This window comes from Rhinolophus sinicus, chromosome 18, assembly GCF_057876585.1.
Source record: "Rhinolophus sinicus isolate RSI-liver-muscle chromosome 18, RSI-T2T, whole genome shotgun sequence".
Lineage (NCBI taxonomy): Eukaryota > Metazoa > Chordata > Mammalia > Chiroptera > Rhinolophidae > Rhinolophus > Rhinolophus sinicus.
The window spans coordinates 10,389,217-10,409,241 of NC_142518.1; the positions used below are offsets into that span (position 1 = coordinate 10,389,217).

At 40.7% G+C, this 20,025-nt stretch overlaps 2 protein-coding genes across 7 annotated transcripts in view; one reads left to right on the forward strand and one right to left on the reverse strand.

Moving 5' to 3' along the window:
- The window catches only part of CTPS2 (CTP synthase 2), a 101,235-nt gene that overhangs the window by 44,871 nt on the left and 36,339 nt on the right, over nucleotides 1-20,025 (reverse strand). For all 6 annotated transcript variants that reach the window (XM_074324097.2, XM_019746325.3, XM_074324098.2 and 3 more), the window contains 4 exons: nucleotides 18,409-18,497; nucleotides 17,384-17,478; nucleotides 15,181-15,243; nucleotides 15,031-15,074 (listed from right to left, as the gene is read on the reverse strand). In XM_074324097.2, coding sequence (XP_074180198.1) covers nucleotides 15,031-15,074; nucleotides 15,181-15,243; nucleotides 17,384-17,478; nucleotides 18,409-18,497 — 291 coding nt within the window. The remainder of the gene's footprint in view (nucleotides 1-15,030; nucleotides 15,075-15,180; nucleotides 15,244-17,383; nucleotides 17,479-18,408; nucleotides 18,498-20,025) is intronic.
- Nucleotides 1,360-5,288, forward strand: S100G (S100 calcium binding protein G). The gene is made up of 3 exons (XM_019746330.3): nucleotides 1,360-1,516; nucleotides 2,025-2,168; nucleotides 5,025-5,288. The coding sequence occupies exons 1-3, from the start codon at nucleotides 1,451-1,453 to the stop codon at nucleotides 5,127-5,129; spliced, it is 315 nt and encodes a 104-aa protein (XP_019601889.1). The 5' UTR covers nucleotides 1,360-1,450; the 3' UTR covers nucleotides 5,130-5,288.

Here is a 20,025-nt window from a genome sequence, read left to right on the forward strand (position 1 = left end):
AATCCCTTGTGAATTCTCAACACAGTCAACATCTTTCAGTTAGCTGCCTCCACCTCCTATGAAATCCTTTTGTTAACCGATTCCCACATAACTCTTTCACTTTCTGATAACCTTAATCCAGCTACTCTTCGCCCTTCTGAGACCGATGAAGCCCTTCTTGACTGCCTGACACCAACGGATCACCTCCGGACTTCTCATCATGATTTGGAGGAGGCTCCTCTGGGTAAAGCTGATTTCTCATGGTTTACAGATGGTTCATACTTTAAAAATTAAAAGTGGTAAGTACTATGCTGGTCATGCAATTGTAGCCCCTTTTGAAGTCCTTGAGGCATTTTTACCTTTGGCTACTTCAGCACAGCAGGCTGAGTTATTTGCTTTCACTCAGGTTTGTATTTTAGCCAAGGGCAAAACTGCCAGCATTTATACTGATAGTCAATATGCCTTTGAAGTAGCTCATGATTTGGGAATGCTATGGAAGCAATGTGGCTTCTTTACTTCCAGTAAGGAAATAAAACTTAAAACAGCCCGTATGTTCAGGAATTATTGGATGCTATACTTTTACCTGCTGCATTAGCTAGTATTAAGATCCCAGGGAATTCTAAACTTGACTTTGAAAGCTAAAAGAAATCACCTTGCTGACACTTCTACAAGGAATGCTGCCCTTACAGGCATCAGCAGCAGTCAAACCTCTTTCGTGATCCAAAGGGATATTTCCCCAGTTGATAACTTAGAAAAACTGGCCAGAAAAGCCCAACAGCTGGTTTCAGAAAAAGAAAAACAAGTTTGGAAACCCAACAATTGCTGATTTAATAGAAGAGAAAGCTCTGGTTCAGACCAAGTAACAACCTAGTCCTACCAAAGACTCTGAAGTTTCCACTCTTAATTACTGTATACGCGTTAAACCATTGGTCCACTGACAAAATGATAGCATTTATGAATCAGTATTGGTGGGGAGATATTACATTAAGGTGGTGAAAAGTACCTGCCTTACTTGTCCCACCTGTCCAAAGTACAACCCAGGAAAGCCTGTTCGCACTGCCCCTGGACATTTTAAATTGCCTAATGGAATATTCACGGTCTGGCAAATAGATTTCATAGCTTCCCCCGTCTCATGGATACACATGTTTTAGTCATGGTCTGTATGTTTTCTCACTGGGCTGAAGCTTTCCCTTGTAGACAGGCTACTGCCTTGCCTCTTAGTGGCTAAAGTCCTGTTAGAGAAGATTATCCCTACCTGGGGAAGTTCAGTGATAAAGGTATCCATTCTATCGGTCAGGTGCTTCGACAAGTCTGTGCTGGTTGGCCAGTTTTACAACACCCTTAATTATGAGGTTTATGCAGTCTTAAGATTGGATTTCAAAAACCATTAATAATTACCTTTAAATGGCAAACGAAAGGAAAATTTCATCATCAGGGTGGTGTGTCTATCTGTACAGACTATAAAAGTCGCATGATCCTGCTCAGCTCTCCACACTCCTGTTTGATTCTTGCAGCTGCCTCGCTGTTCAGGGACCAGGTAAGTGTCCTTCTAGTACTACCTGGAGGTCCTTCTGCTACCTTTCAGAATGGTGTGAAAGAGAATAGCCTGGAGAGAAAGTGGGTTTGTACCAACTAAGGATATTACCAGTAATTTAGAGGCTAGAAGCTGTGGTCAGGTTCTTCAAGACCACAGCCTACAGAGTGCAGACCAGGTACATAAAAAGTAAAGAATGTCATAATTACTCAGTGTTTGGCTCCAGGAACTATCTCCTAACAGATATACTCTGAGAACAGACACTTAACATACTGTCTAACATGCTTATTTTTTAAACACATTGGCAGGCACTGGTACAGCTCCCACAGTTCCCACTCCCTCTTCTCCTCCTCCCCTTCTTTTTCTTCTCCCCGCTTCCCCCAGGCTTTTCTTTACTATCCCCCACCTGTGCCAAGGAAACAGCACAATGGCACTCATCTCCTGCTGGTAATCATCAGTATAAAACTCCACTTCAGCTTTTTGGTAAGTTAATTTCTTTCCCAATTTACAGGACACCAAAATGAGTGCCAAGATGTCTTCTAAAGAACTGAAGAGCATTTTTGAAAAATACGCAGCCAGAGAAGGTGATCCAAACCAGCTGTCAAAGAATGAGCTGACACTACTGATTCAGACTGAATTCCCCAGTTTACTGAAAGTGAGTGCACAACTGCAGAGCTGGCTGAAGTGGGCCTCTGAGGGTGGGAAGGGAGGGGAGAGGAAAGGACACGGGGAGAGGCTGAGGTCTGTGATACGGATCAGAGCTCCGTCTGAAGGAAAGCACACAGCAGCCAAGGTGCAGGTATTGCTGAAGGGAGAGCACTTAAACATGTGCTTTCCTCCCCTGGTTGGGCAGGCCACATTTTAGATGGCAAGCTCCTAGAAAGCAGGGGCCAAGCCTTCTATTCCCCACAGCCTTAGCACACAACTCTCCAAGGCCAGCCATAGTAAGTGGAAGCAGCGATGGCACTTTCACCAAGCTAGCCCTGGAAGACCCATAGGTCACCACGCAAACACACTAAGGTCTGCAGCCTGGATTCAACACATCTGTGCCAGGCTTTAGGAAAAAAAAGAGGCCAGTAAAATAATATTAGTTGGCACTGGACATGCTTCACTGTTATAGGTAGAATCTCTCAAAAAGACCAACACTGACTTGGCAGTCTGTTAAAAAAAACACCCAGCTTCTCGCTGACAAATTACCCTTGGTGAAAACCCATTTATATTTCAAACGCATTTAAAGTTCTGTTAATTTGTGTTTAGCAATAAATTTGTGTTAAGGAGGCAAACATGCATTTCTCAACCACTTTCAGGAAATGATACAATTTCTTTAGCCATAAAGAACCATCACAGAGTTGTCAGAATCAAAATGCATTTAGAGGCAGTAAGGAAGAGAGAAAGGAACATTCTCTGTGTTCTGATATACTTTCTTTGCTTTGCAACTAAAAACTACTTTCAAACTGGAAGGACAGCAATTGTTACGTCCAACTTGGTCACTTTTTAGCTGTAACTTCAAAAGAAAGCATTTGCTTCCCAGATTTCAACCAGAAATGTCCCTTCTGCCAATATGACATGTAAGAAGTTTTCTGGTTTTAGTTGTTGAGGAGTTTCTGTTTCTAGAACTAAAAAGAAAAATGGCTGAATTCAATGACCTTATAATCCAATATCTTCTCATTTTTCTTACGGTTGAAATATACAATAACTTTAAAAACCAGTTAAAGGCACTAGCAGAAAAAGAGAATTAAAAAAAGTTTTCTGAAAAAAAAATTAAATTCTAAAAAACCTCTTAATTTTTTCCAAAAGGAAGAAAAATAATAATAGGAAGGAATAATAATAAAAGGAAGGAATATAATGATAAAAGAAAGAAAAATAATAATCTGACAGGAGAGCCTAGGCAATCAAATAAGTTGTTTTAAATGGCAAGACTGGTGAAGTTTTCTAAATTTTTCTACATTTTATGTATTTCCCATAAAACGTACATAGGACTTTTAAAATTTGGATAGTGGTAGGAAGACTAATGGTAAGTTCTGAAAAATCTACTTACCAAGTCATGTGCCTGATTTTATTTTCAAAAGGATCACTAAGTTTTTCCATGCTACACTCTGTTTACATCGTCACCTTGTATGGTTTAGAATCGAGTAAATGCTTCAGGAAAACAGTGCTTGGTAATAACTAACTTATTACCAAGTTAAGTGCTGAATAACTAACTTACAGTTTGGTCTTGTGATCATAGCAAAGTGCCAAGTGTCTTTGTAGGAATCTTAAGGGTTAAAACATATCTTCATATATAGGTCTGCTGCCCAACAGCGTGAACATAGTTAACACTACTGAACTGTACACTTAAAAATAGTTAAGACGGTAAATGTTATGTGAGTTTTACAATTAAAAACATTTTCTTGAAGCTGATGTATAAAACAAGCTGTTATTTCAGGAGGTTTCCTAAGTACTATTTTGCCACAGATAGACTCTTACCTGAAAGTCAGAGCTGTAATGGCTTTAAGATTTGAATTTTTGTAATGGAGATAAGATTTAATATTAAGGCTGCTTAAGATTCTACACATGCTTAAGATTCTGCACATGATCTCATGTAACATCTCAAGCAGTGGCTCTGAGCATGGCTGGGCCTGGACAGGAACATCCACACCTCCTGGGAACAGAATACAGATTCTCAGGCCCCACCCCAGGCCAGGTGAATCAGAAACTCTGGGAGTGGGACCATCAATCTGTATTTACTAAGGTTAGCAGGCCCATCCGGTGATTCCGATGTGTACCAAATTGTGAGAACCACTGATCCAAAGTCATCTCACATAGCACAGAGGTAGGCTGCCACCAAGGGTTTGGGGAAAACGAGGTGGTTGCTAGTTAAGGGGTTGAGCTTTAGAGTCCATGTTTGAACCCCAAGCCCTCTACTTACCAGCTGTGGGCCCTGGAGTAAGTTAGCTGCTGTCTCAGACCCTCGGTTTCCTTACCTGTGAAGTGGATCTCCCCCACAGGGTAGTCGGGAGGATTGTACAAGCTACAGGGAAGCCCTTGGCACAATACCGGCCAGTAGCAAGCTATGCATGCTGCCTCGGTTGTGTGCCAGCCCAGCCCTGGTACCAGACACAAAACCAGCTCCCAGGAAACCTCGGGCAGGGGTCCTCAACTGTTTGTGGGCCATAGGCCCCTCGGCAGTCCAGTGAAGCCCTCAAACTCCTCAATGGAATGTTTTTAGAGGCATAAAGGAAAATACATAAGATTACATAGAAAACCAATTATATATATTAAAATATACATTATCAATATTAAAATAATGGGTGATATAGAAAATAAAAAGGGTAGTCCATCTTGTGACATGGAGCAGCACTACAGCTAACGTTGGTTTTCCCACCTCTAACTATCAGTAGCATGTAATTGAAAACTCAGCTACCTTCTTGGAACACAGACACAGAGCCTCTAATTTTGGAAAATGTGTAGCAGCAGACAACTGATTCATTTTCTTTCCTCTCCCCATCTCATACTTTCTGTCTAACACCAGGGTCCAAGCACCCTAGAGGACCTCTTTAAAGAACTGGACAAGAATGGAGACGGAGAAGTTAGTTTCGAAGAATTCCAGGTGGTACTGAACAAGATAGCCCAGTGAAAGAAAAAACAAAATATTACTCTGATGACCCAGAGAAGAACACGTGACATGTGGCCCTATTCTACACAGAGTTCCCAACGTCTCTGTTTAATTCTTTCCAGTTATAATGATCTGGAAGTGATATCCAATTATTGCTAATAAATAATTTCTTAGACATGCTTCACCTTGTCTATTACTGACCCCAATAGTTTAATAGATTTGAAAGTAACCTTGGTGTGATGCATCTAGTTTTATAGAGTAAAAAAACAAAAGAAAGAAGATCCAGAATAGTTCCCTGATCTTGACAAAGACTACAAAGATGGTGCCAGAGACTTGGAAAGAATCGTGGCATGCCAAACCAACTCCTTCCACTCTTCCACCAGAATAACCCTCTCCTTCTCTCCCTCCCCAACTACTTAGTGCTCACATCATTTCCAATTTCAACGCTAGTCAATAGCTGGTGAGAAACTTACTTCAAAAAATAGACACTTGTCTTTAAAGTCATCTCCCAGAACTCGGGGTGCTTTCTGAATCAATGACCCTCTCAGGGAGTAGAAGGAATACAGCACCAAGAGTCAGTTCTGTTCCATCACTAAGGGGGTGGCCTTGTTTCTGGTATGTGATGTGCAAAATAAAAGGGACAGGAAGACATAGGGCCCTCCCAGCTCTGGAACCCTGTGCTGCTGGGACTCTGGGTGTCTGAGAAATAGCTTGCCCTCAAATTCCCCTTGTGGAGTCCAGCTGTGGGGAGGGAGGTGGGGAGGGAGTGTGGGAGGGAAGTTTAACGGGAAAAAAACCAGAAAACTGACTTCTAACCCTCCACCAAGGAACAAAGGAGATTTTTATATACAGCGAGGGAATGTTTAAATACAACCTGGATCATTCTAATTCAACACAAGCACATTCTCATGGTATCAAAAGCCCTAAACATTTCTAATGACTAATTATATTCCACTGTAGGGATACCCTATAATAGTCTTAACTATTTCCCCATTGTGGGGCATTTAGATTATTGCCATTTCTGATTCTTTTAAACAATGTCATAATGAGTACCTGTTCATATCTCTGTCAACATAACAGATTTCCTTAGGAGAATTTCTGGGAAGTAAATGTCTGAGTCAGAGGGTATGAATATTTTTACGGTTTGTGAAACAGACCACCTAATTGATTTTCCAAAAGGTTGTATTGATTCATATTTCTACAAACAGGCAGGAGAACGCCAGCTTCACTCCCCAGACAGCATTAGTCGGTCTCATTTTAACAACTTTATTAGTCACAAGAGTACACATCTTTCATTCGTTTCTGGTTTTAATAGGACTCTCCTACCATTCCCCACTGAGTTTACTGTTGGATATTGGTTTATAAAAGATATTCTTTCATGTTTAAAAATTACCTTTCTCTTGCTAGTTTGTTATGAGATTGTGAGCACCAGGGTTTAGCTACTGTAGATTGCCTATTGAGCATGTGTGATGATATAAGCGTTCTCTGTTTGATCAATAGGATGCGTTAATCAATTTAATTCCTGAGACACACTATCCAGTCATGATCGATTAATCTTTAGTGCTTTTAGACACTCTAATATTTTATTTAAGTTTTTCACATCTTTATTAATAACTAACATTAGTCTACAGCTTGGGGTTTCATTTTTTGTTGCATGTGCTGTGTTGAGTTCTATTAGCTACGCCATGCTAGCTTCCCATTTTAGCCTATGTCCTAATTGCAATCAGCCACTTGCAGAGTAAATACACATGATCGCTTACAACTCCAATACATACAAAGCACCTACTATGGGCAAGGCATTATACAAGATGCCTTAAGAGATACCCATTTCCAGGTCTCTGAGATCCTAAGTCAGGAAGTCTGGGATCAGGCAAGCCAGGAAAAGGCTTAATGGAAGTAGTATTTCAACTGGGATTTGTAGGAAGAGGCTTGAGGGGAGCCTGCATGGAAGGGGCAGCAATGGGCATTCAAAAGGAGAGAAAACACCCCAAGTAAACACATCATGTCCAAGTGCAAGGCAGTTCAAGAAGCATACACACTCTATTTTGAGTGTAAAGCCAGCTACGAGGAATGAAGAGGGCACACTGGCTTCAGATCATTCAAGTCCTTAGTTGCCATGCTAAACAAATGTCTGAAAGGGAACAGGAAGGTGTAGGAGTCACAGAGTGACATGAACGTGCTTTAGGAAGATGAGGTGGCACCAACAAAGAGTCTGTGGTGGGGGGTAGGGTGGAGGCCATAGCTAGGCAGAAGGCCTCCAAGGCAAGCTGGGAAGGCCTCCAAGGAACAATGGTGACACACAGGAAATGCACGGCAGGAATACCTTCTCTGCATTGCTTAGACAAATTATGGTTTGAGGTTTAACCCTGAGGAAGGGTGAAAACATATGGAGCACTGTGTGTGGCGTGGGTGTGTGATGCCTGCGTGTGTGTGTGTGTGTGTGTGTGTGTATACACATGTCTATTTTGTTGTCCATGGCTAGGTTTCCAACGTTGATCTCATCTCCCAAACCCAACAGGATTCACCTGAATTTCCTCTTGAATCAACAGTACCAGTATTTTGTCAGTCAGAAAACTGCAATCCTCACTAGACTATAGGCTCCACCAGGGCAAGGGTTTTATCTGGTTTTTTCCCTGCTGTGTCCCCAAGTCTAGATCCGGGCCTGGCACATGGGAGAGGCCCAATAGCTATTTGCTGAAGGAACAATTCTTAACTGTCCAGTCACTAAATCTTGTTGATTCATTCCTTAAAGCCGCTCTGCCAGTCGGGTCTTTCTACTTTAACTCCCGTTCGAACCTGGCTCCTTAGATTGCAGACCAAGACTGCTGTAATACTCAGAGCTGCGCCCTGCCTGGTGTCTTTTCTTCCCCCTCAGCCCTCTATCTCCCTTGCTAGTTGAACCTCCCTAAAGTGCCCATTCTATTGGAAAGCCTTCAGTAATGAGTATGGTATTAGCACAATACGTCACAGTTAACAGGTGTTATCTTCTTGGTTCCCTATTGACTTCAGGATTAATTTTGACACTGACACTCAAGGACCTCCATAAATCCACACCACTCTCCTTTCTTTCCCTTCACTTCCCTACAGGAGTGATATGCTTCAGCCAAGCTATTCACTATTTTATGACCAAATCTTGGACAGTCCAGCCTAGTACATGCTTCCCCTCCTGTCTACTAAGTCTGCAAGCCTTTGACAATCTTCCCTTCTTACTCTAACCCACAGTATTTTTCCCGACTGAATTCTTAAGTATCTAAGGTCTACCTGTGCTGTGTAATTCCCTGACCACTACATCAGGTGGCTATTGACATTTAAATTAATTAAAATTAAATAAAATCTACCATGTTTCCCTGAAAATAAGACTGGGTCTTATATTAATTTTTGCTCCAAAAGACGCATTAGGGCTTAGGTTCAGGGGATGTCCTCCTGAAAAATCATGCTAGGGCTTATTTTCCAGTTAGGTGTTATTTTCAGGGAAACATGGTAAAATTCAGCACCTCTGCCACACTAGCTACATTTCAAGTGCTCCATAGCCCCATATGGTTATTAGACGGCACAGATACAGAACATTCTCCCATGGCAGAAAGTTCTAGCTGACAGTGCTGATAGCATTAATGAGGGCGTACTCACATACTGCCCATATATTTGGTTATATGTCTCACCAGTCTATGTTTTGTATCTCCAACTAAACTACCAACAGGGTGGTGGCAGCAGCTCATTTGTAATACACTATATTTAGGACTGCACTTAAATGGACGAGTTCCAAATGCACGGTGACTTTTTTCTTTTTAATAATCTCTTTCCGCTAGCATCCAGTTATTTCTAGCGCAAAAAAAACCTTTCAAGTGGTTGAAATACCTATTCCTAAGGCATTTCCCATTGAGCTCAAGGTATAAAAGCTTTAAAACACATTAGCTTTGAAGGACTCATTTAGTCATTCATATATTGTTAAAATTATGGGCTACCCTTGTGATTCACTAATAGGGCTTCCTCCTAGCCAGGCTGCCTCTTTTCAAAAAGTAGTCTCGGTTCAGGGGGAGGGTCGGGTGGAAAAGATGCCCTAGCCATTAGGCAGTGGCCATCATGCCTGGGAGATTTTTTTTTTTTCCATGCAGAAAGTAGTTACTATGGCCGACAGCCTTATACCAACTCTGAACCTATCATCCCCACAGAGACAGGATTAAATGACTACTAGGCTCCCAGACTGGTCCATAAAAGGCTATTTTATACAAATATAGCTGTCTTTGACAGCTGCTTTTATGGGGAAAAAAGTTCTTTAGCCCAAACTAAGCTCCAAATCACTTCTCTAAGGTCATTTTGTTAGTTGGGAGACATTTACTACAATGTTCTAAATGCAAAGCAGTCTTCAAAGTAATAAAAGTTGCCTAAAAGGTCACTCTAAGTGGTGGTCTGGTGTTTTTTTTCTTTAAACATCTCTTAATTTGCTTTCCATGTGAAGTTGTTGAAAAATAACATGGAAGAAGAAAATATCTCAAACAGAGCTTCAACTAAAGGTAGGAAAATGATATGCATTAATTATGCTTAATGAATAACACAAATTACCCTTCACCTGAATTGACTTGTAATTTTTTGTGGCTATTTCACAAACCCACTGTGTCGGAGGTAAAATTATTTTTGACTTTGGAAATCCCTGGATCAAAAAATTGTAAAAGAAGTCACATCTATGATCAATAACTAAAGGTGAAATATTATCAAATACCTCAATCTCAAATTTCCACTGGCATCTGCTTGAAATCCTTCAGATTTCTCATTTTTCCTTAAGAATACCACCATCCAAGTGTGCATGTGTGTGTTGATGTGTCTGAAGGTGGAACATGGGTTCTGTTTTTAGGATGTTATATATCTTATGGAAATTCAGATTTTTAAAGTTACTGTTTTCAATCAACAAAAAAGAAATGCTAAAAATTAAATACATCCATATACCTAAACATTGGATTGAAATCCTTTTCCTATATGTCTCAAAAGCCAAAGATATTCTAAATATAAAGTCCATGATGCCATGAACTATTGTCCACTTGAACTGGAGAGGTCTAAAGTCAAATTCAAGGTCAAGGGTGACAGCAGCAGCCATGTGATTGATACAGAGTCAGAATGCAAGTCACTTACAGCTGTGTTCCTGATAAGCATCATCTAGAAGGCAGGGAAAGCTACTCTGAAGCACACCAAAAAATCAGACTCACTGTAGAACCCTAAATTTCTGCCAAGTCCCAGAGCCCTCTATTTCACCTTGTGGGTTAAGCAGAGAAATGACACGATAAAATAAATTTTACTCACTCTCCCCTGGTACTCTCAGAGTCTACCTTCACTCTTAGAGAAAAATTGATTTCTCTTTTTATCTGTATAAAAGACACTTCCTCTTAGATACCTGTCCTGGACGCCAGTGTCTCTACTGATTTCATGAGCGACCATGAGATTAATTATGCATGTCCAAGGTGGGTATTATGCATGATGGCTCACAAAGGGGATCAGAATTTAACACCCCAAAATATGTCTCTTTCACATAGCATTAGCTTGAGCTGATTATTTTTAAAAAACAGCATACACAGGAGAAACTCTGAAAACTGAGTAGAAGTTACCCTTTTGTAAGAGACATTTATAAGGGAAATCTCCGTTTGTAAGGGGGTCTCCCTCTCTGTACCAGGAGTAAGAGGTGTCTCTAAATCTCTAGAAACTTGCCAAAGGAGAAGGCAGAACTTAAATCTGCATAACAATCTTACCCTTGTTTTCTTCTTTTCCGGGTGACCTCCCGTAACTAACTCCTCTCCCCACCCCCAACAACTTCTTTTGTCTTTACCTGGAGATGGAATTGAAGGTGGTGGCTTGGGTCATTTGGGGGAGTTACTCTGTTTTCCCGGGTCTCTCCCATGTAGACAGGAGGGATATGTGTTACTAAACTTCTGTTTGTGTTTTTTTCCTGTTAACCTGTCTTTCATTACAGGGGGTTTTCAACCAAGAACCCAGAAGGGTAGAGGGAAAAGTACTTTTCCTCCCCCATACCCATGAAACAGATTTCAGCAGCAAATGCATCCTAAAGGAGGCTCCTGGCTTCCAAATTATTTACTTTTTAGCTACAAGGGCCAGAATGGCCATTACCTACTGTAAGTCATTGTTATTTGCTCAAGTGATTCCCCAGGCTTCCTGGTGTTTGCTACCTGGTGATTCTATTACCTTGGTCTTTTCTTTAATAAGACTTCTCATCATCATCACAAATGCTGGTTCTTAAGGCTATTTTTCTCCAACAAACTGATTGCAGGCCATAAAGATTTTCAGCAGCAATTAGGTTTTATTGTTCTCATCTCACTTGTGAGCACAGAAGCTTTCAAAACGTAAAACGCACACATCCTGACTTAGCAATTCGCCTTCTAGGAATTCATCCCGTGGATGTGTATGTATGGATGCAAGGACATATGTAAATGGCTACTAACTTACAGCATGATTTACAGTAGCAAAATAATGAACACAACCCAAATATCCATCAGTATGAGCCTGGTTAAATAAAAAATGACGCAGACAGTAGGGCAAGCAGGTGGAATATACCTGTGCATTGATGTGATCAGTACAAAAAGCAAGAGGAAACAGTTGTCTCAAGCATGCTAACATGTGTTTGTTAAAAAGGAAATATGTGTCCATGTATGTGTGTGGGTAGGTGGGTGTACACAACACGCGTGCGCACACACAAAACCAGTAAAGTCATCAAAAAAAGTTGCCAAAGCTATTGTAACAGTGGCACCTACTGGTAAAATCATTTCCTATCCCAAAGTATTATCTTAAAAAAGAAAATCCATGATTTGCCTGCACAACCATTTGTCAGGAAATATGTTTATATTAAAGCCTCATCAGGAACTCTTCATTAGTATTAGGTCTTCTGAGCATAAAACTTAAGAGCACCATCTGCCTGGGAATTTATGGTTTATTGTGGTCTGAACTGTAAGTTGTAAAAGGAGTGAAGAGTATCTCTATATCCTTCCATGGAGTGATCTCCAGAATATAGTGTTAAGTGAAAAAAGCAAGCAGAAAAAAATGTGCAGAGTATGCTAACCCTTATCTAAGAAATGGAGGGGGTTACAAATAGACACACAGGTTTACCTATATTTTAAAAATGGTAAGATAACCCATTAAAAAAAAAAAGAATTAATGGCTACCATAAAGGAAGGGAGGTAATAGGCTGAAGGGGAGAGAAATATAAGTGAATGTCTCTAAATCTGTGGTTCTCAATGGGGATGATTCTGCCCCTAGAGGATGTTTGGCAATGTCTGGAGGTATGTTTTTAGTGTCACAGTTGGGGGTTGGAAGAAATGTATTACTGACATCTAGCGGGTAGAGGTCAAAGGAGGCTGCTGAACACCCTACAGTGCCCAGGACAGTCTCCATAATAATTACCTGGCCCAAAATGTCAATAGTGCAAATTATATATCTAATGAGGACCCTGTACCTAGAATACATAAAGAACACTGTCGGCTTTATTCGGGAAAAGAAAACCACCACAGCAGTGTGAGGATGGACACCTCTGGCCGGGGACCTCTGGCCAGCCACCCATGTGCAAAAAGTGACCTCTTCCCAAGATGGCCCCCTATACGTATAAATAAATCCCTCTCCTGGAAGTTAGAACCACCAAGTTTTAACAGGAAGTCAGGTCTAGAGAGCAATAGGGAGCCCAGCTCCGCCCATAGACCTCCTAGTTCTACGGTTAGTCATCTTAAGATTCCAGTTTACTTTATCAACACTTACAATTTAATAATAAAAAGACAAATAACGTGATTTAGAAATGGGCAAGGGATCTGAATAGACATGTCTCCAAAGATGACATAAAAGTGGTCAGTAAACACATGAAAAGATGCTCAACATCCTAAGCCATGAGGGAAATGCAAATCAAAGCCACAAAGAGATGCAACTTTGTGTACTAGGGTGCCTATAAGCAAAAGACAGACAATAAGGAGTGTTAAGATATGGAAAAATTGAAGCCCTCATACACTGCTGGTGGGAATGTAAAATGTTGCAGCCACTTTGGAAAAGAGTCTGGCAGTTCCTCCAAAGGTTAAACATACAGTTGCCATATGACCTACAAGTGCACTCCTAGGTATATATACCCATGTGAAATGAAAACACATATTCACACAACAACTTGTACACAAATGTTCACAGCAGCATTATTTATAATAGCCGAAAAATGGAAACAATTGAAATGTCCATCAGAGGATGAATGGATTACTAAAATGTGATATGTCTATGTAATGGAATATTATTCAGCAATGAAAAGAAACAAAGTACTGATAGATGCTAAAATGTACACAGATCTTAACAACATGCTAAGTGAAAAAAAGCCAGTCATAAAAGGCCACATGTTCTATGATTCTATTTATATGGAATGTGCAGAACAGGCAAACTCATAGAGACAGGAAACAAAGTAATGGTTGCCTAGGGCTGGGGGAGGGGAGGGAGACTAGAAGGTTTGGGGTGTCTGCTAAGGGGTATGGGTTTTTTTTCAAGGTATTGAAAATGGTCCAAAATCGATTGTGGTGATGGTTGCACAGATCTGTGAATATGCTAAAAGCCACTGAATTATACACTTTAAATGGCTAAATTTTATGATATGTGAATTGTATCTCAATAAAACTGTTTTTAAAAAATTACAATGGCGAGGTACACACTCTAATAGAGGTGGGTGCATGGCACTGTAGGAGTTCAGCACAAGTCACCCCAAGATGTGCCTCTGTGGTGTGTGGATTGTTTTGAGCTAAAGGCAATTAAGATGCTGTGGGCTCAAGAGAAACTTCTGCCTCCCCCGCTTAACTACCTAGAAGAATTTGAATTAGGGCCCTTGCCCATACTAAGAGATTATCAAAGATAACCTTTTAAAAAAAACCTGTCTATAGGGCAGGGCAAACGACTAATTACTGAACATCTGCTCTTCATATTGACCTGAGAATAACCATCCTCCCCTCAGAAGCTCCAAGGTGCCTTACCTTATCCTTAGGTCAGGATGTCATATCTACCTCATTTATGTTTCTGTCTCTGGACCTCTCATGTATGTGGGGTTCCCATATGTACGTATGTAATTAAATTTGGCTATTTTCTCTTGTTACTCTGTCTCATGTAGATTTAATTATTGACCAGCCAGAAGAACTTGAAGGGTAGAGGAAAGTTTCTTCCTCCCCACAGCAGAAGCTAGAAAAGAAAGGTCAGGAAAGGCTTCCAAGGATGAATAGGAAGTTGCCAGTCATTGGGTTTATTTTTTTAATGAAATTCTTCACTGGTTTTATTGCGATTCCAGGGGAAGGGAGGTTGCAGGAGTGGGACATCTCAGGTATAGGGAATTCTCAGGATACACCTAAAACCTTTTTCAGATTGTCCAAACATAAACCCCAAGCGTGGGAGGGACAGGGATGCCATGGGTTGAATTAGCAAAGCGGCAGGTGACAGAGCACAACAGCCTTCACTTCCAGACAAGAACGTTGAATTGAATATTTTACGAGAAAAAGAATCAGTGGACGATGAGGAGCAGTGGAAGAACAGCTGTCACTTTTGCTTTAGAAAGACAGATGATTGCCAGTGTGGAAACTAGACAGACTGGGATGAGTCTAGGGATAGGCCAGCCCATTTATTTATATTAGCTGTTATAAATTGCTGTCACAGTCAATTTAATCCTTTCCTAAACATTAAGCTTGCAAACTGCTGCAAAGAGAAATAAGTCCAGGATTGTGTCTTTCTTCAAGACATGGCTGATAAAATGGAATATGGAAAACAAAGCAGTTGGATGTAAGAAAAATAATAATAGAATCATATATAATTTTAAAATATCCGGATAGTATAATGAAAAAAATTATAATAGCCCCTTATGAGTTTAGGCAAGAGCCAGAAATGAAATGATAATGACCCAATCCAGAAAGATAAACAAGCCACTTACCACAGGAAAGCGGGCATTTGGCTCAAATTCTGTGGAATCAGCATCTGAAGATTAAGAAATGAGTTCAATAATTCATCAAAATTGCTGAAAAATAATTTAAGTATAAAGAATTTTTCTAAATAAAACGTTATTAGTAAATCTCAGACCTACCTTTCAAGTTAAGGCAGTTCCTTGCAAACTCTATCACTGCTAGTTGCATCCCAAGGCAAACTCCTATTTAAAAAGCATATATATAAAGCACATGAACATATATTGTATTGCTTCCTATTTTCTGTTCATTTGTTTGCTGTCTGTCTCCTCCATCTGGAATACAGGCTCAGAGAGAGCAAGACTCTGCCTGCTTGGTTCACTGCTATACCCTGTGCACTCAGAACGTCTGTAGCAGAGGCAGGGAAGGGGGTTAGATGACCTGATCTTGAAGAAGAAGGAATTCAAGGGCAGAAAAGGACAGGGCAAGGTCCAAAAGGCAAATCTGCCTCCCTCCAAATTTGTGTCTAAATTAAGGCATACGTGTGGGCTGAAGGGCTTTCCCAGAGCACCTGAGTCCTTCAGAAAATATCTAACAACATCCAACTCAAGGAGACTTCATACTCCCCCTTCTCAGTTTCCCAGCCTTAAATACAGGCTTTGCCTAAGAGCATCCTCAGGCTGGCCAGCGGGCTGGAATCTGAGGAGCGCCCATAGGTGGGCAGGGGAGCCCAAAACAGCCCTATAACCTCACTGTAGGAAAACAGCAGAAGCTGGGAGAGTTGGCACCTCCACTGTGGGCTTGAGCGTGGTGGAGGGAAGGGCAGGGAGAAGCAAAATGGAACTGAACAGAGTGCTCAGTAAGGAGGGAGAGAGTCCAGTGTAGCCCCACGCCTGTTGCCACAGGGATGCACTCTTCACCTACCTCCACACTCACTGAGGCCCACCAATTCTCTCCACTAAACAAATGCCCAGGAGCATTCCAGATGCTCTTATAGACATATCCAAGGTACAGAAGGGACTCAAAGGAGAGAGCAGTCAATATGCCAGGCATGCCAGAACGAAAGTCGGTAAGCATGAAACAGCTGAGCGCTTTGGGGGGATTTCAGAAAGTTCCATATGGCTAAGACATAAAGATACGCCGTGTTAAAGAGAAAGCTAAAGAGCTGTGAGCTGTTCTACACAGCGAAAATTATCTGAAGAACACTAACCACGTTTAGACAGAAACCAAACAAGGTTACTTCAAAAGAAAACAATGGCCCAGATGAGCTTAGACAAGTAAAACGAAACGAGGTATCAAGGTAACTACTGGATTCTCTTTTGAAAATGGATCCCAGTGGAGAACATCTAGAAAGTTAATCAAAGAACAAAGGCAAAGGGGCAAATGAATAGTCTGCTGGTAGCAAAAGGTACCAAAACCTGTCCACTCAGACTGTAAACCCACCAATAGATCCAAGCACAGTGTGAAGTACAGCCTCTCCCCCCTCCCTCTCCTGCCTGACTCCTACCTGCAGGACTGCCTTTGTCCCATCAAGGGTCCATTTCATCTGATTTCACTGGCATAGAAGCCATGCTTTACAATGTGAACAAAAGCATTTAAAAGACCCAGCACCACCAAATTTCAACAGAGCTGTTCCTATAATGTTAGACGGTCTTTCTGTATTATCTTTTCTATTAGGTTGGTGCAAAAGTAATCGCAGTTTTTGCAATTTTTTTTCTTTAACCTTTTAAATCGCAATTACTTTTGCACCAACCTAATAGAAAGAGCATATAAATTTCAACTTAAACATTTTTTTTCTGATTAGAAAGAACATTGTGGAGTTCTGTTGAATGGTTTCTCTGCTTGAAGTGATGAAAAGGTGGATTTGGGTGGGAATTGGAAGGTAAGAGCAGGTATGGACACAACTTGGCCAGGCCTCTTGCTACCCAACCAGAGCAATGGTAAGTTCTCCTAGGTGAACAAACTCTTTCTGTAAAAGGCCAGATAGTAAAGACTTTAGGCTTTGCTGGCTGTAGGGTCTCACACCCTGCCATTGTTCCACAAAAGCTGCTATAGACAATATATAAACAAATTGGAGTGGCTGTATACCATTAAAACTTTATTTACAAAAACAGGACACGAGCCAGGTATGACCTGCAAGATATAGTTTGCTGACCCCTGAGACTATTTGGTGCCTGAATACTCAAATCAGTGTTCACACTTTTCATGTTAACAAACCCTATTAAGTGTTACACCTACTAGGTGTCAAAACTCTAATAAACTTGGAGGTGGGGGGTTATCACTTTGTGAGGGGTGAAATGTCTAACTATTACATTGTTTTGTACACCTTAAACTGTTTTTTTTAATCTAATAAACTCAGTTAGGATCCATAAATATGAGCTTTACCCAGAAAAGGAATCTTCTTTGCCCTTGCCCAAGAAATCGCCTGGAGTTTTCCCAGCGTTCCTCTGATTCCAAAGCCTCCTGGCACAAGAACACCACTGTAATCAACAAAAGATGAGGGTGAATTTCACATTATTTTAAGACTCTTGTTTTCAACCTTTCATGCTTCCTGGTCCCCAATCCAATGCTAGAGCATATGCCTGAGGTCTGTATTCAGAATTGATTACATGACCTGACATCCTGAACTTTCTGCTTGAAATCCTCCCAGGGTATGAAGAAGAGGCAACAATTTCTCACAATTGACCTCGATATATATATTTTAGTAGATCTTTGTGGCATAAGCATAGAGATTGAGAAACTCAATCTAGTTAAAAATGCCACTGAGAGAATTATCTGAATAAAAATAGCTTAAGGTGTTTTTTTTTGTTTGTTTTTTTTTAAACTTATAAAAATGTTAAGATCTCCTATATTATCAGAAAGAGTTAAACTGGTAAAATCAGCCTAAGATTTCAATTGCTAATTAAAGCAGGGGCACGTGAAAATTTCCTTGTTAGAAGAGACTTTAGAGACCTTCTAAGCAAATAGTCATTTAAAAAGACAGGTGTTCAAGAGAAAAAGAGGGGGGCGGGGTCATGCTACCCTCACAATACAATGCCGCCCAAGAGTTCTGTTGATTACTTATGGAATAGAAACAAGAATCAAATGACATGGAAAAGAAAACATAACCAAGAGAGAAGGGTTGTCATCCTTGCGCTGCAACATTCAGTACAATAAACATACTTTCTCTCCGAGACAGGATCCCCATTGTCCCCAAAACAAAACCGTTTTCAAAGCACATGCCACTAACATTAACACGGCACCTTGTAAAATAAGTGCAGTGTGAATGCAGCCCAAGCACCCGTAATGACCACAGTCCTCCAGACCACCTTTCCAAATGCACGAAAATTAGTAACTGCGGTCAATCAAATCATGACAGAAAAAGCACAATGGCGTTCTGCTAACTGGCATAGATGGTCCCCAAGACTCACTCAGCTTTGCATAGCTTCTGCCACGCTTCATGGAATTTGACAGGGTCCTCAGCTTCAGTGCTGTGCTCCAGGTCGATGGAGTCTATGTACTAAAAAACATCCAACAGATTAAAGGAACATTTAAGAAAAATAAATTCTCAGAAATACTAGAACTATCTAACATTATGACACAATTTAGGAAGTACTTGTTATGCAAACCCTGTACTGGACACTTGGGACAGAAAAGCGTGATCTCTGGTCTTGAGGCTTTTGTAATCTTTCAGGAAGATTAAGAAACCAGATAAACAGGCAGCAACACCATAGTGAGATAATGGCTTCAGTGAGCAGGGAAGAGAATGCTGGGGAGGAAACCAGGAGCCACACCAAGTCTAGACCTGGACACTGGAGGAAAGAAGGGAGGGAGCACCATCAGGGAAGACTGCTGGGGAGGTGATGCCCAAGATGCAAAGCCCTCGAGGACGAGCAGAAGTAAGATGAGCACGTATGTGCACACTGGGAGGTAGGCAGGGAGGGGTGCGGGACACAAAGGGGTGTGTGTGAAGGAACAGTATGTATGAAACCTCAGAGGAAAGAGAGAAAGTGGTGACCACTCTGGGACCCTCAAAAGAGGCTCCACCCAGTCAGAGAAGTTTACAGTTGAAGCCACTGAAAGGTCTTAAGTAAGGGGACAACAGGAACAGGAGCAGAGAGTGATTTTGGAAGGGTCACTCTGGGACAAAATGGGAAATGGAGGAAGGACTGGAAAGCAGGTGAGGTAAACACAGCAAGAGACTGGACTCAAAAAGAATATGCCAAGACCACGTCTCCAATAGTACTGAGCAGAAGCGAGTGTCAATAAACTCTATTCAACGAAAAATGAAAGTAAACGGGATCAAATATATGGTGATGGAAGGAGAACTGACTCTGGGTGGTAAACACACAATGTGATATATAGATGATGTATCACAGAATTGTACATTTGAAACCTACGTAACTGTACTAACCATTGTCACCCTAATAAACTTTAATTAAAAATAGTAATTTTTAAAAATCATGTACAATTCCTATGTATATAACAGTCCCTACATAACTATATTATTTCAGTATTTCTTTTGTAAAAATCACTGACTATATCTTAACATACAAAATTTTAACGGCTTCACAAAATTTGTATCATAACAATTTTTCTACTGCTGTTTCCTTTTCACTACTAGGGGGTAGAGGACTTGGAGGAGTGGGAAGAATAGGAAGTGAAACACTAATTATAAAGCCAAAAATAAAAAGTGGTTAGAAAAGAAGGTGGCTACATAGCGATGAGAGAAAAGTCAGACAGGTCCTAAGCTGGTGTCTAGTGCACGTTACTAAATTTCTTGGACATATAAATGTATCCTTTTGCTCATATGTAATGGTTTTACCACTTAAATCAATACAATAAGGATTAATTGAACTGTGATATACCCATACAGAATATCACTATAAACATTTATATATAAAGAGAGAGAAAAGTCTGGAAAGATATTCATCAAACTGGGGATAACAGGTACAACAGAGAAGTGTGACTTCAGGGAGGAGGAATCTTGCTTTCTGCCTTTTACATGATGCCTTTTTAAAATTTTCTGCACTGGGTATATACTACTT

Excerpts from the sequence above, each read along its gene's own strand:
- S100G (XM_019746330.3), top strand. The coding sequence starts at position 1,451 with ATGATCCTGCTCAGCTCTCCACACTCCTGTTTGATTCTTGCAGCTGCC. Across the intron at positions 1,517-2,024 it reads CCTCGCTGTTCAGGGACCAG|GACACCAAAATGAGTGCCAA; the intron begins GTAAGTGTCCTT and ends CCCAATTTACAG. Across the intron at positions 2,169-5,024 it reads AATTCCCCAGTTTACTGAAA|GGTCCAAGCACCCTAGAGGA; the intron begins GTGAGTGCACAA and ends GTCTAACACCAG.